The sequence below is a fragment of the Gopherus flavomarginatus genome, chromosome 1 (assembly GCF_025201925.1).
Source record: "Gopherus flavomarginatus isolate rGopFla2 chromosome 1, rGopFla2.mat.asm, whole genome shotgun sequence".
NCBI classification, from domain to species: Eukaryota; Metazoa; Chordata; order Testudines; family Testudinidae; genus Gopherus; species Gopherus flavomarginatus.
The window spans coordinates 120,899,733-120,915,687 of record NC_066617.1 but is presented as its reverse complement, the minus strand read 5'-3'; the positions used below and the strand labels follow the sequence as shown (position 1 = coordinate 120,915,687).

Genomic DNA, 15,955 nt, shown 5'->3' with positions numbered 1-15,955 from the left:
TGCCTACTTCAATACTTAGTCCTACTTATCATAAATTACTGAAATGAAGGCAAGAAGAAAAACCTACTGATTTATTGAGGATCCTGTGGTATAAAACTGTATTATATTAGCATAATACTAACTAGATTAGTAGAGCATACTATGTAGATAATTTCTCTAACTGTTTAACATATTATCTTTTCATAAAACTTGGCATCCTTCAGGAAAAAAACCATCTATTTTACATTTAACTTGTCATTGTAATTACTCATAAAAGCATTTTAAGTATGTTTCATTCATTTCCTGTTTCTTCACACGTATGTGCTCGAGTATACATCAATTTTAGATCAATGGAAATGCAATAAGTGACACCTATCCATATGATCTAGGCTGCAGCTAGCGCAGCTGAACTGACCCAGAGGGAGAAGTAAGCTACACCAGGAAGAGGGCTGTCACTACCTATTCTCCCCCTCCCTCCCCCAGCCCCATTAAGCAAGGAGAAAAACAGGGAAACTATTCAGAATCTGCTCTGCTCACTCCCCATTATTCAGGGAAGATTGTAGTCTTAGTGAGCTGTGTCTTTGAATTTGCAGACTTTCCACTACTAAAACATACTTGATTAAATAACCTCCTGGCATTTGTGTGCAACACAGGCAAGAGACTGACCCACTCAGGTGCAGCAATCCATTGCTGATCACAATGCAGGATGATCAATGTGGGTGGACTGCTGCACCTGGGAGCCTAAGGGGATTGTCTAAATGGGGAGTTAGTTTGCAGCAGGATAGAGTGTAACATTTACAGCACATTAGCCTGCCTCATCTAAAAGGTCTCATCCTGCTACCGCATACTGAAAGTTCTGTAGTGCGCTTTGATCTACTGCGGTTTGAACAGCAGTCGAGCAAAGCTCACTTTGAAACTTTTAGTGCATGGCAGCATGGTCCACAAAAACATGTACAGGGTAGATTTATATCACCACTTGCTGCTCACTAGCTCTCAATTTAGCCAAGCCCCAATTCTTGGCACTGCTGTCATGCAGCATTCCACTATGATACTTCATTGTACCATAAAGTAGAGCAACTTTAAATGCTGAGGTTTCTTTTAATCAACATTATACAGTGTCTGGGCCCATGGGATCTTGCATTTCTTGAATATCCAGCATTTCTATTGGCTTTAGGGATACAATGTTACCACACTGCTTATTTCCTAATAGGATTTAGGCCTAGAACTGACAAACACTTAAAACATTCTTAACTTTACACAAGAATAATCCACTGAACTCTTTGTAACTACTCACATGGCATGTATAACGTTAAACATATCGAAGTGTTTGCAGAATCTGGACCTTAATTATTACACTATTATTAATAAAAGTGATACAGTTTGCATTTAAAAACAAAGTAAAATACGTATTGGATTTTTTTAATAGTGGGAAAAGTGAGCACAAGAGAGGTTATAAATCATAAGGACACACTCAAGAATCACATCATTAAAAACTCTGTGTAACATGAGCCACAAGGGAAAATATGAGATAATATAATATTAAGTCAAACAGCAGTACTTCATAATGACTACAACTCAAACTACCAACAAAGTCCATCTATAATTTAATGACAAAGATAGCCCTATATTTCATTGAGCTAGATTAGCATATCTTAATAGATTTATGTACAGTGCCTTGAGCCAACACAGAAACATTTGGAAGATGAAACTGAAGAAAACAGTCTCAACATTTCCATGTGTACCTTTAGTAATTGCTACAAATATCTGTGTTAAGACATTAACCCCAAACAGTGTTCAGCAGCTGCTCTATTACCAACTGAGAATCTCCACAGGACCTGAGAGAATACTAGGAGAGAGAGAGAGAGCAAAATAACCAGCCAGTCCACAAATGGACTCAGTCTATTGCTTAGGGAAGGAGCGGGGAATGTTTTTTCTATCTTGGGCCCTTGACCCACAATAAACATCAATCGTGGGCCACACACAAGTAAAAAGCAACTTAATTTAAGGTGGGTTGTTTTTTTTTTTTAGAGAAAGAAATATAAAACGTTCAACTCACCTGCCTGGAGGTGCTCAGAGGTTTGGGGTTTTCCCCCGCAGCAGGGCGAGCTGGCACTTGTGGCTCCAGCCCCGTGGGGTGGCGCCGAGGCTTGGGGCTTCCCGCCCATGGTGGGGCAAGCCAGTGCTTGTGGCTCCAGCCTGGAGTGGGGGCACCGAGACTTGATGTGGGCCGGATGAAATGAAGCAATAGGCTGGATCCAGCCCATGTGCCATAGGTTCCCCAGCCCTGGCTTAGGGAGACCACTCAGCCATCAGCCCAGGTAGAACATGTGTTGCACTCAACAACAAGCACTGCTCCAGGTGTATGCTGCTGTTGATTAATGAACAAGCAAAGGGAACTTGCGAATCTGTACTCCTGGCCTGCCTGCATGACTGTTTTCACCAGCTTGTTTCTTACAGCATCAGTATTATCTCTGCTTTTCTGTGCTCCCCTGGGAAGGATTTGCTCCACAGTTTGTAGATACTGAAAGCCATCCCCTGTGGCAAGATGCTGCTCCTTTGGTTGTTGCAGCCTATAGCCCAATCAGATACAACTGATTCTCCTGCTTTAAACATACTAACTCACTAGCAATCCTGTGCAATTTATACATCCTGCCTTAAGTGTTGCCCTCAGGAGGGCACCATCACACTAAATCATCTGCACAATTCATGAAGCAAGAGCCTCTGGTTTGCCTATTTCAAATGGGGAAATACCTCAAGAAAATAATAAGAAAACAGAAATGGTATCTAAGGCCCTTTATACACGTACCATCATCCAGATAGGCAGAGGAAAAATACATTGGACTTTGGCATCACTTGTATAGCTTGTCACAGCAATAAAGTGTTATTGAATGACACTGAAATTATGATAGAGTCCTTCAGGGCTACTTACATCAACTGCAGGTGTTGGGAAGAGAGCCCTTTCATTTATACTGAGGCTGAGTTTAGCTTTGCCTGGGGCTTTGTATAGCTGTAGAGAGTCCGGGCTAGTGTTCACTTCTAGAGACCCTGTTGCTCTCTGTTTAATAAGTGGGTGGAGGAGAAGACCATGGAGGTTTCTGGTGAACCATGGCACGTCTGAAATTCCCTACTGCTGATATAGGCTGATTCAGGGTAGCTGCTTCTGATGAGCTTCTTATAAACAGGTCAGGATTGTTGCTCTAGACTTGTACTCACCTGTGGGGAGGTTCCCTTGGGAGAAAAATATAGCTCCTACAGCAGCTGCACCATACGTGCAGCCTGAGTTCACTAAGAGGAAGGAAGTTGCCTGCTCAGCCCTTATATCGGGCCTAGAATCACCCCTCAGAGCAATGAAGCTATAAGTAAGGTCACTGGACATTGTAGGTGAGCAGGCTTAGTCCACTGATGCTGGAGAAGAATGAGCATCAAAGGGTATGTCTACACTACGGGATTATTCTGATTTTACATAAACCGGATTTGTAAAACAGATTGTATAAAGTCGAGTGCACGCGGCCACACTAAGCACATTAATTCGGCGGTGTGCGTCCATGTACCGAGGCTAGCATTGATTTCTGGAGCGTTGCACTGTGGGTAGCTATCCCGTAGCTATCCCATAGTTCCCGCAGTCTCCTCCGCCCATTGGAATTCTGGGTTGAGATCCCAATGCAAAAACAGTGTCGCGGGTGATTCTGGGCAAATGTCGTCACTCAATCCTTCCTCTGTGAAAGCAGCGGCAGACAATCATTTCACGCCCTTTTTCCCTGGATTTCCCTGGCAGATGCCATAGCATGGCAACCATGGAACCCGTTTTGCCTTTTGTCACTGTCACCGTATGTGTACTGGATGCTGCTGACAGACGCGGTACTGCAGTGCTACACAGCAGCATTTATTTGCCTTTGCAAGGTAGCAGAGATGGTTACCATCCTTATTGCACTGTCAGCCATGCCATTGTAAGTTAGTGATGAGATGACGGTTATCAGTCATTCTGTACTGTCTGCTGCTGTCATGGGTGCTCTTGGCTGGCCTCGCTGAGGTCGGCCGGGGGCACATGGACAAAAATGGGAATGAGTCCCCAGGTCATTCCCTTCTTTATGTTTTGTCTAAAAATAGAGTCAGTCCTGCCTAGAATATGGGGCAAGTGTACTAGATAACCAGAGAGCACAATCACTCTGTGTCAGAGCCCCAGAGATTCTGCAGAAATGATGAGCTGCATGCCATTCTAGGAGGTGCCCCTGCAACAACCCCACCCGTTGCTTCCCTCCTCCCCCAACCCTTCTGGGCTACCGTGGCAGTGTCCCCTCATTTGTGTGATGAAGTAATAAAGAATGCAGGAATAAGAAACACTGATTTTTTAGTAAGATAAAATGAGGAGGAGGAAGCCTCCTGCTGCTATGATAGTCCAGGCAGTACAGAATCTTTTCTTTAGACATGAAAGGAAGGGTGGGGGCTGATGGAGCTCAGCCTCCAGTTGCTATGATGAAGACAGTTACCAGCCGTTCTGTACCATCTGCCAGGAATGATTGGGAGTCATTCTCATTTTTACCCAGGCGCCCCCGGCCGACCTCAGCGAGGCCAGCCAGGACCATGCACGGGTTGATGATGACAATGGATAGCAGTCATATTGTACTGTCTGCCACCGGGAAGGGGATGCTGGTGTTCAGTGCTGCAGCATGCACTAGACATAGGGTGACATTGAAAGAAGGTGAGAAACGTTTTTTTTTCCCTTTTCTTTCGGGAGGGGAGAAGGGTGTAAATTGATGACATATACCCGGAAATACCTAGGAAAGTGTTTTTGACCCTTCAGGCATTAGGAGCTCAGCCAAGAATGCAAATGCTTTCCGGAGACTGCGGGGACTGTGGGATAGCTGGAGTCCTCAGTAACCCCTCCCTCCCTCCATGAGCGTCCATTTGATTCTTTGGCTTTCCATTACACTTGTCACACAGCACTGTGCTGTGGCCTCTGTCTATCATAGCCTGGAGATTTTTTCAAATGCTTTCTCATTTTGTCTTCTGTAACTGATAGAACAGATTTGTCTCCCCATACAGCGATCAGATCCAGTATCTCCCGTACAGTCCATGCTGGAGTTCTTTTTGGATTTGGGACTGCATCGCCACCCGTGCTGATCAGAGCTCCACGCTGGGCAAACAGGAAATGAAATTCAAAAGTTCGCGGGGCTTTTCTTGTCTACCTGGCCAGTGCATCTGAGTTCAGATTACTTTCCAGAGTGGTCACAATGGTGCACTGTGGGATACCGCCCGGAGGCCAATACCATCGATTTGCGGCCACACTAACCCTAATCTGACATGGCAATACCGATTTCAGTGCTACTCCTCTCGTCAGGGAGGAGTACAGAAATTGGTTTAAAGAGCCCTTTATATCAATACAAAAGGGTCTCGTTGTGTGGACGGGTGCAGGGTTAAATCGGTTTAACGCTGCTAAATTTGGTTTAAACGCGTAGTGTAGACCAGGCCTAAGAGGAAGCAGCATTCCCAGTTACTGTCTCTAGCACTAGGATTATCACAGGCAACAATAGTAAATGTTTCTGTGGGTCTTTATTTATTGCTGTAATTCCTGTTCCTCTGTCTGTTAAGACCAATAAATCATTCTGCACTGAAGAGGTTGAGTTTGAGTCTCTGCTCCTCGCCTACCATTTGGAACATCTCCATGGCCACAATTTCCATATTCAGAGTCCAGAAGAAGGCTTGGCTGCTAAATCCCTGTTTCTAACCAGTGCTTCCTTAAACATCTATTCCCAAAAAGTGTGCTCATCAGTGCTCCACTGCAACTGATAATTCCAGGTCCCAATTTCCCCCCCATGCTGTAACTACTATTTTTCCTTCCAGTAGATACACATTTTGGGTAACATGTTGGACACACTTGTGGCTATGTCTTCACTGCAGGATCACCCTGGGGTCTTACTTGGGGTTTAGCCCATGCCCTCCCATTGTCCTTACCCAAAACCTTTATGCCTGGGTTTATATGTGGCTTTGATTCCGGGATTGCTTGCGTGGCTGGAGCTATAGGTTAGGTGACCTAGGAGCCTAAATCCCATTTTCAAAAGCACTCAAATGCAATGTTACCTGCCAAAGGGAGCAAGGAGACCTGCACCGAAGATGGAATCAATGGTAAAGCTCCCACTGATTTCGGGGGGAGGTCAGGATTTCATCCACAGTCAAACACAGGATATGCCATGCTGGATAAGATCACTGGTATAGTAAGCCTGGCTTCCTGTTTCTGGCATTGGCCTATACCTCCACCCTCCGATGATGGCAAGGGAAGAAGGACTCTTGCTCATCTTGAATATAGTCTATGCAGGGTTGTTCATGAATGAAAGAAATTCTTTCCTGTTCCCCACAGTGATCAGCTTATGACCAGGAGCATGAGATTTAATTACCCTTACTACTGCAGCTTGCACTGCTACAAAAAGGTTTTGGTGGTCAAGAAATTACCCATTGGTTTGTCAATCCTGCCATAGCATCTAACTCAATGACCCCCCTGCAGTGTGAATTCTACAGATGCAGAACCCAAATGCCAGCCCTTGAAACTGACACATATGTCCCCATATGTAAAACAGAAATGTACCAGTTACTCACACAGGAGAATGGAAAAGCCAGTTTATCTAAATTATGTAAACCAAACGTTGAGAGAAGGTTTAAAGCCGCAGCAGTTATTTTTAACAAGTAAAATATAAACTGCAACACAGCTTTAAAATCTGCCTTTGAATTAGCTGCCTTTGTTCGATAAGCAACCGAGCTATTTTAAGAGCTGATCCTGAGAAGGAGCTGAGTGTCTGCTGCTCCCATTGAACACAGCAGAGTTGTGGGTGCTCAGTCCCTCTCAGGATTAGACCCTGCAAGCCTCAGCCTCCTAATTCTCTGGTGTGCTCTTATTATTCTACATGAGAGAGACTTGAATCATTGTGGAAGAGCTTAATGTTAAGTTAATTTGTATTTAACTTCTGCTCACTAAGAAGAGGGGGGTGATTGCCTTTACTGCCATTTTAGCTCACTTATTGCACTAGAGATGAGTTGGAACCTGAACACAGGAGCAAACCCACTGATCTTTGAGGACCTTTTACCTCTGGTTTACAGCTATTACTAAGGTATCCCTATATCATTGGACAAGTCAGTAAAAAGGGAGATAAAGGTTCTATCCACTAGATCACATCTGTCTTAAGATTTAGAGACCTCAATTCTATTCTTAGCTCTGGCCCTAGCCTAAAATATGGCCTTAAATAAGCCCTTTTGCCTCAATTTCCCCTCTATAGCACACAAGATGAATGACACTTACCTCCTTTGTAAAATACTTTGGGATTGATAGAGGAAAATTACATAAAAACTAGATATGGTTTACAGCCCAGGAAAGAAGGTGGCTGTAGCAGCCTTAACACTGTTTTATTGTTAGGCTAGAGAAGGCAGGCAAAACCTAGTTCCCTCACTATTCCACATTTCTAGAACTTGACAAGGCACAGATGAATGCTTGTGAACAGTGCTGAACGAAATGGGTGAAAAATGGGTGAAAAAACAAACATCCAGAAACTTTGGGTTACATTTCTTAATTCATTTTTACAAGATTTTTTTCTTGTCTTTGAACCCCTGGAATGTTGACTTTTGCAAAACGTGGAGGGGCTGGATTATTCACAGCTGAGTGGGTGAAATCTCAAAAGCCCTTTTTTCATGTGTGCAAAAAATTCACCCTGAACACAGTAGAAGGAGGATGACAACCATGGTGTAGTTTTCCCGCCTACACCAAAGCCAGGTGGTCTTCTAGTGGCGTAAGTACAAGGCTGGGAGACTGTGAGTTCAGCCCTACCACCGACTAACCTTAATGTCTTGCACCTTAGAAAAACAAACACTCTTAGCAGGAGTCATTATCTTCATTTAGCAGTGGGGAAAAGCAGACTAAGAGAAGGTAAGTGACTTACCAAATGTCACAAAGAAATTCAGTGGCTCGGCTTGTAAGGAAGGGCTGTATTCTGGATATTCTTAAATTGGACACAGCTAAAAATTAAGGGGCCAAATTCCTCCCTGGTTTAACTCCATCAGATCTACGCCAGACAGGAATTTGGCCTAAGATATCTAATATGCAGCAAATCAAGTCATATGATTTAGCATAGAAGGACTATGGGCCAGATTTACAAACGCTTCCTATCAGATGATGTACTTGCTACTATGAGTAGTCCCATTAGGAATTATCTTGTAAACACTTATGACTAACTTTACTAACATGAGTTAGCCCCATTGTCCACCCTTTGATTACAAGGTCACCTGTTTATTTTCAGGGACTACTCCTCGTAGTAAACACTGGTCCTGGTAGTAAGTAGTTGTAGGATCAGGTTCTATGAAAGTAAGCCCATACTGCAACATGCCTTTTGTTTCTTGAATTGGATAGTTGTGGTCCCTAGCCAGATTGAAAGGAAAAACGTGTAGATCGCACCACTGGATACTAAACTTTGTTATTATATAGGGTCTGATTTTCAGAGGTATTGAGAACCCACAGCTGCCACTTAAGTCAATGGTCCTGTAAATCAGAAACTTAGTGTGCCCAAACTTAATCACAGCTTGAAATTCCTTATCTAGAAACACATGGAGTGATTCAAACTTTTCTCCTTAAGGTCTGACTCCTAGTCCTACTGAAGGCAATGATCAAACTCCCATTTGACTTCAGCTGATGCAAGCTCAACCCAGAGAACTAAAGTTTACTGCGCTCTCCCTGGCATACATTTAAATTCATTAAAGTCTCTGGATTGAGTTTCTTTTAAGGCAGAAACTCTTTCTATAATTTCCATTTCTGGCTGGCACAGACATTCACGGCATTTCCTCCCTTCTGGTTCTCCCATTTGGGTTGGGCGTTTAGCCACAGTTCTCACTACCAGCCCCTAGCACATTTTCTTGCACACCACGGCTTGCTCCGCTCAAGCCAGCATCTTGGTTTCATGTGATCGCCTAGGCCCAGTTCCAATGCTACACATTTAGAAGGGGGAAGTCTCCATTTCACCTGCCCCTATGCTGTAGATGAAACACCTCATGCTCAGAACCTTTTACACACCCCTCATCCTTCAATGCTGGTCCTGCTGCAGCCCGTTCCGCGCCCTAGCGCCTGCGCACCTGCAGGGGGCGCCAGAGAGCTTTCTTGCGGCTGCGGTAGCTGGCAGGAGAAGGCTGCCGCGGGGAGCTGGTCCTGCCTGGGGCGGTGTGAAGTCTCCGCATTCTGCGGCAGAGGGACTAGACGGGGGAGAAAGGAGACTACGGGCAACCCACGATGGCTGAGGTCGGCTCCTTTCTCTGATCACCCCGCTAGGTGAGCTGGCCGGCAACAAAGACCAGCGCTGAATCCCAGTTCCTCCCAAGTCACCCTCGCGCGGCTTCACTGGTGCGGAGAGGTGAGTTTGATGCACGAAGAGGCATCTGGCTGAATAGGGCTAGCGCGCACATAGCCAGGGGCTGCTGCAGCAAGAGAGGGACCCTGGCAAAGCCAGCCGCTGTCTTTGCGCCTTGCCAAGAGCAACAAACAAGCTGCCTAATTGTTACCGGTTTATCTCTTCGGCGATTCCCCAAATCGGGCAGAGCTAGAAGAGGATGGGCTTCCTGGGATCCTCTCCGGAATCTGCATGGGAAGGTATTAGGGGAGACACCTCTACTTCTGGGGTTCCCTCCTGGCTACTAATTTTAACATCAGTAGCGAGGTGGCGAGCACATTGTGAGCTTGTCTATCTGCCCGGCAGTGGGGGAGGATTCCTTCAGCCCTTTCATTAGGAAAGCAAAATATTACCTGTTGCACTGTGTTATTTAATCAGTGACAGCAGTGGGCTTGGAGCAGCGATCTGTAATTATTTCAGGGACTGTCTTGATGTGCTTATCACATATGGAAAGCCAAACATTTGCAAGCTGAAGGTCAGAAAACTAGAGAGAACCAAAGTATCCCTTAGATCACACTGTAGCTCTATATGCCTCTCAGCTCTTTTGCTGTGATAAGACACTGAGGCAGAGACCTACAGAAAATCGGAAGGGAAATTAATGTGTAGACTAGTATTTGTTTATTAAAGAGGGGATGGCAGTTTTGTGGTTGACTTAAACCAAATACACCTTTTTTATTTTAATGCATGGGCCTGATTGAGAAGGGAATCTTTGCTCATAGTTTTTTAAAGACATTCTTGGTGAGAAACCAGCATTCATACTTTTTTCAATGACATTTGAGTATGTAAATGAATATTGGATTTCTTTTGGAGCCAGAGTACACTCAGTAGTATGTCAATCTTTACTTAGAGAGAGTTTGTTTTATAGCAACACATTATCTTGTTTTCTCTCTTTTGCTCTGATGTAGAAATATGGAATTGAGAGTCTCAACTCAGTTGCTGTAGTGTAAATAAGGAACAAATCAAACTGTTGGAGTTACTCCAGATATAGACTAGACTGGCATCTAGCCCATGTGTTTTAGAGGAAGGTAGCATGTAAATATAGAAAAGGGACACTTGAAACCCTCTAATTTACAGTGTGCATTTATAGTCATCTAGAAATAAGTGTCCATCTCTTTAAACAGTAAGGGTCAGATTCTCAGTGTAAATTGACATAGCTCCATTGACTTCAGAGCTACTCTAGTTCACACCAGGTGAGAATTTGGCCCAAGCTGCAAGACGGTTTTTAGGGTTGTCAGCAGTTACGTGTATTGGAAACCCCAAGAGCCATTAAAACTAGGGATTATATAGTACAGATTGATTTAAGTACTTTCTTCTGCCAGCATACTGTAGCATTTTTCATTTCCTATCTAAAGCTGAAAGTGAGAGGAATGTATTGGCCGCATCACATTTATGTCTTTCTTCCATGAGCAGAACTAGATAAGAAAAACAAGTTTTGCTACAGATGATTTTACATGACTTGCTTTCGGCAAAGCGCACAAGTGTGACTTTATTAGATTAACAATTGGAAGGTAAATATGTGCATTTTCTGGAGTTAAATTCCTGTCTCTCTGCTGGTAGATGAAACAATTCATGAAAGATGTTGCCTTTCTAAATGCTTGTATAGAATTATTATGATTTGTCATTTACTCTTCTGTAAAATAAACCAGAAGAATGAGATTTCAAAAATATATTCATATCCCTCTCCAAATAAAGTACATTGGACAAGATTTGTGCAACATATTGTATTCTGGAGAAAATTTAATAAAACATTATTTTATTTCACAAAGTTGCTTGAAATGTGTTATTGCTTTAGTGTGGGTAGTGCTAATGTAGCAATTAATATAGCTGATATTTATGATTAAAATAATCTTACATCTTTCTGTAGAAATATTGGCAAACCTTTCTAACAGAGATTGGTATTTTTTGTGAAACATGCTGTGTACAGAAGTAAAATTATACTATGGTGTAATTGGTGAGATGAATCACCCACACTAAATGGTAGTATTGGTACAATACTAATCATCTATAGTGACTTCATCCATAAATCTCAAAGCACTTTACAGAGGAAAGTAAATTTAGTTATCCTTAAATTCACAGATGGGAAAATTGAGGCACAGAGAGAGGTGACATAACACGCTGAAGATCATACAGCAGGGCAATAGAGGTAGTAGGAACATTCTTATATAAAGAGAAACTTCAGTATCCCTTTCTAGCTCTATACTTTTCTGAATATTTACATCAGAGCTGAGTCAACTTACACAAAGAACATCAAGGAATTTTGTGTAAAGATTTTGTTTACTGGAATGGGCAAGGTGCAAATATTTAGAACTGTTGAAGACTTTTAAGTAACTGCTGCTGAGTAATTGGGGTTTTGAAATAATTGAGGGTTTGGGAAAGGGAAAGGGAGTTCAACTATCTGCAAATAGATTAATGAATACTTATGGTTTTTAAATATATTCTGTAAAATAAGATTCATTAAAGTTAGTTTGGCCAAAAGTAGTAACTTAATATAAGCTATCCCAGCTGTCTTTAAAAAAAAGTAATAGGAAATCTTATATGGCTTTATGAGCTGAGCACTGAAGATTATTGAATAAGAACCTTTGTTCAACAAAGTGTCATGGGGCATGTCTCAACAGCTGAGCTAGAAAACTAATGTGATATATATTCTACACAAATGGTGACAAACACCAGAGGTGTCAGTATTGTTACCTCCATGGTTGAGGACATTAGCTTATGGTTTAAATAAAGAAATATTTAGGAAAAGTCTGTTTTCTGCCTACTCACTGTGTTACACCGCTTTAAGGTTCCCTGCAGAAGTCACAATGACGTGGTGAAGCTGAAGACGGGACCTGGGAACCTTCAGTCTGCTCAATTTCGGGTAATCCAGCGAATTCTCCAGCATTCCATTTTCCCACCATGGCTAAAAGTGCAGAAGTGAAACTGGCGATCTTTGGTCGAGCCAGTGTGGGGAAGTCAGGTATATCTGTTGTCTGTTTTTCTTCTGTCTTTAATCAGGTGGCCTTTTCCTCACTCTGTCCAGTGCTCTTTTGTGCATGCAGAAAACAGCTGGGCCTTCCTCTGATTTTATGTATACCAGTGTAAATCATGCAGAGCGTCAGAGAAGCCAGTGGGATGATATAGGTGTAAAGCTGGTGTCAGAGAGATCAGCATCAGGCCCCTAATTTTTAATTTAGCTTTCCAAACTATTTTTCGTGCTCTAGGCTCTGCAAATAAAAGGAATAGTATAACAATGGAAGTGGGATCAGATCTACTGTTTGAAGTCAATGCCAAGACTCCTATTGATTTCTGTGGAGATAGACTAGCATTGTTTAATTTGTCCCTACATAGCTTGCTCAGATTACGACATGTTTATTATTATTTTTTAATTCCCTATACAAAAGGAGGTCAGAGCCCAGGTAGAATAATGCACTTGTCCTGAGCAGTATTGAGTACTGCAGTGCCTATTGATTCCAGAGGGGATTTCTGGTGCTCAGCAACTCACCGGATCAGACCCTAGGAAAGTGCACTGGAAGTGATGTGGAGCTAACAACCAGTTGTGTGATATCACAGCAGTTTTCACAGGATTCTGAAGAGAAGTGGAAGGACCAAACCAGATCAGGATGACTTTTTGGATGACCCAGCTTTGCCCTGTTTTGAGGAGGATAAAGCAACAACTGACTTTATTCACAGCATCCCTATTTTAGCCTCCTGCAGGGTGGAGAGGAAACAGCTGGCGTCTGTTTTACATAGAATATCCCTCCTTGTTGCTTCCACTTAAAATTAGCTTTGAATGAGCAAGTTAAAAGAAATTTAGGCTCAGAGGAGTCACATAACTCCCACCCACTTCAGTGCCCAGGGAACGACTGAGCACTTTAGTGAGCTGCTGGCCAAATTCACCTGCCAAATCCATTGATGTGCCCAGCGAAACAACCCCCATTAGCAAGTGACAACCACACACGCGCACACGCGCACACACACACACACACACACACACACACACACACACACACACTCTTTTTCTACCAAACTATTCATTCCAGGCTCTATTTTCTCAATATTGTCTGGGATTTTGACATCAGAAGGTTTGCATGAGATGCACCATTTGTATTTAGAGTAGTACAATGGTGCATTTGTAGAAACAAGTACTGACTGATAAGTGATATGAGGTGCACAAGCTACCTTGGGTAGTGCTGTAATCTTGCATTTACTTGAAAAATTTAGGGCCACCTTAATATACACTTCAGACAATAGGACCAGAAGGCAAGGCATCTCTTAGCCTAATTTACCTCCTGTGACAGTTTGAGACCTTGCAAAATATAAGGCTGGTCTCCACAGGTACCATGTATTGTAGCTGTTTGTTTCAAGTGTGAGCAACATGAAGTTACAGTGTGTGCTTTTAAGAACATAGGGCTAGATACTCAGCTGTTGAAAATTAGTGCAGTTCCTTGGAAGTGTATTTTAGTTTACAGCAACTAAGGATCAGGCTCATAAACATTATTATTGTTTAGTTAATTTGGACCCAAGTGTGCTTATTCAGAAAATATTGTACCAGGAAAATATCTGTGAAATAGCTCACTTCCATCAGCCTACAAAGGAAGAGTGTATATGGGACAGAGGACATTATAGCGATCATATCACAAAGGCAACACAAATTCAATCATATCTACTTACATAACGTATTTAAAAGGATGCTCTTAAGATTAAAAACAAAGATTTAAATGGCCTTATCTGTGTTATCATGCCACAGATGAGTTAACTGGAAGTGCTGTAATAAATCTACCTTTACTTTCTACCATTTATCCTATTTAAGTTTTGCAAGTCAATTTGGACAGTGCAATAAGGCCAGTTAGTTTCACTTTTTGTTTGTAGTCAAACTCTGTTTATGGCTGTGGTTGCCTAGCAGAATGCTTTGGTTGGATTCAGAATAATGAAGGAGAATCTCCCTACCAAGTGTCCCCTCTCCCAAAAAGCTTTTTCAGCAAAATTAACCCCTCCCTACTCCAGACACAATATATATTTCTCTTCATATGAGGTTTCGTAACTTTTATTTTAAAAAAAGAGACTTTAAAAGTTCAGTCAAAAGTAATCAGCAGTGTCCTTCGTAAGAACATCTAACATGCGAGTGGTACAGTTTTCACGTTTGGTCTTCCCTTTATGGCCTTCACTACACTAAGGTTTTCTGGCAATTATTCCCGTCTGTGCTAATATCAGGACAGCTTCACTGGTGGTAGCAATACTGAGACTGTTATTGTGGACCAACTATGAGCAGGATGAGAGACAAAATAGTCCCCAGAGAGAAAACTGCAGTGGACAGAAAGGCCCAGTGTTAGGATGTAATAGATGCTGCCTTCTAAGTGGCTTTTTTGTGAGAGAGATGTAGATTCTTGAGAGTGTCCATATAATTTTCCATCAAGATATGTGTCCAGTTTATGATATGTAGTGTGTGAAATTCTGGTTTCTCTGAATGTACAGTACTAGACTTGACTAAGCCAGACAGCTGGAAGTTAAGCCAAGTTCTAAAAGCCAGAACATGACTCAAGACACTGGAGTGGACTAGATGCATATGAAGAAGGAAATACATGTGGCAATAAATAAGATTGTTTTGATTACCAGAGAGTCATTCCAAAATAAGGTCACTGACTTTCTCTTTTTTGGCTCATCCTCATTTAACGAGACAGGGCAAGACATTAGATTCTAGTCTGTCTTAAGCCTTTATTGGCTTCCCTCCCTAAAAGCAGAACATTTGTGAAGTTACAGAAGCATATTGTAATGTCCTGGAAAGATTCCCCTCCCAGTTCTTGATCAGGGTTTGGGAATGATTGAAGCTGAGGTAGCGATAAAGAATTTTTTGCAGAAGAAACAAAGTGTGCTGGGACAGGATGCTTTGGGAATTTTAGGCTTCCATCCAGGGTCGGCTCCAGGCACCAGCGAAGGAAGCAGGTGCTTGGGGCGGCCAATGTAAAGGGGCGGCATGTCCAGGTCTTCGGCAGCAATTTGGCGGCAGGTCCCTCAGGCTCTCTCTTCCTCTTTGAGCTGCTGCCGAAGTGCCGCCAAAGAGGAAGAGAGGGAGCGAAGGATCCGCCGCCGAATTGCTGCCGAAGAATAAAGCGGCGCAATTGAGCTGCCGCCAAAGTGCCGCCAATCAGCTTTGTCTTTTTTTGTTTTTCCTACTTGGGGTGGCAAAAAAGCTGGAGCTGGCCCTGCTTCCATCATGCAACAGTGAAGCCAGTGAGAGTTTTACCACTGATGTTACTGGCAGTAAGATCAGGGCTTTACTCTGATCTACGTAGTAGTCCACTTAATAGGATGTGTTCAGTAAGACTTCCTATTCTTTCCTTCAGTATATTAATTCAAGGTTCTCAGAAAGGTGGGATGGAGCATGAGCGATGAAGTCTCAAAGAGCTAAAGCCAGACAAATTTCTACACTTGCTGCTAGTTGTCAGGTTTCCTTGCTCTTAGGTTTTCTAGGATAGAGGTTTTTTGGTTTGTTTTTTGGTTTTGTTTTTTAAATGGTTACATAAAATCTATTCTCAGACATAGCCACTATTTACTTATCATCCTACCAGATTAAGGCAAATAGG

The 15,955-nt window shown here is 42.7% G+C and overlaps 2 protein-coding genes across 3 annotated transcripts in view; both read left to right on the top strand.

The window, feature by feature from the left end:
- The window catches only part of LOC127058843 (zinc finger and SCAN domain-containing protein 29-like), a 338,756-nt gene that overhangs the window by 156,683 nt on the left and 166,118 nt on the right, over positions 1 to 15,955 (top strand). The window lies entirely within an intron of this gene.
- Positions 9,128 to 15,955, top strand: part of RERG (RAS like estrogen regulated growth inhibitor) — a 139,769-nt gene continuing 132,941 nt past the window's right edge. The window contains exons 1-3 of one of the 2 annotated variants that reach the window (XM_050969621.1): positions 9,128 to 9,359; positions 9,544 to 9,595; positions 12,178 to 12,351. In XM_050969621.1, coding sequence (XP_050825578.1) covers positions 12,291 to 12,351 — 61 coding nt within the window. In that variant the 5' untranslated portion in view covers positions 9,128 to 9,359; positions 9,544 to 9,595; positions 12,178 to 12,290. The remainder of the gene's footprint in view (positions 9,360 to 9,543; positions 9,596 to 12,177; positions 12,352 to 15,955) is intronic. The other variant, XM_050969612.1, reaches the window with a different exon arrangement.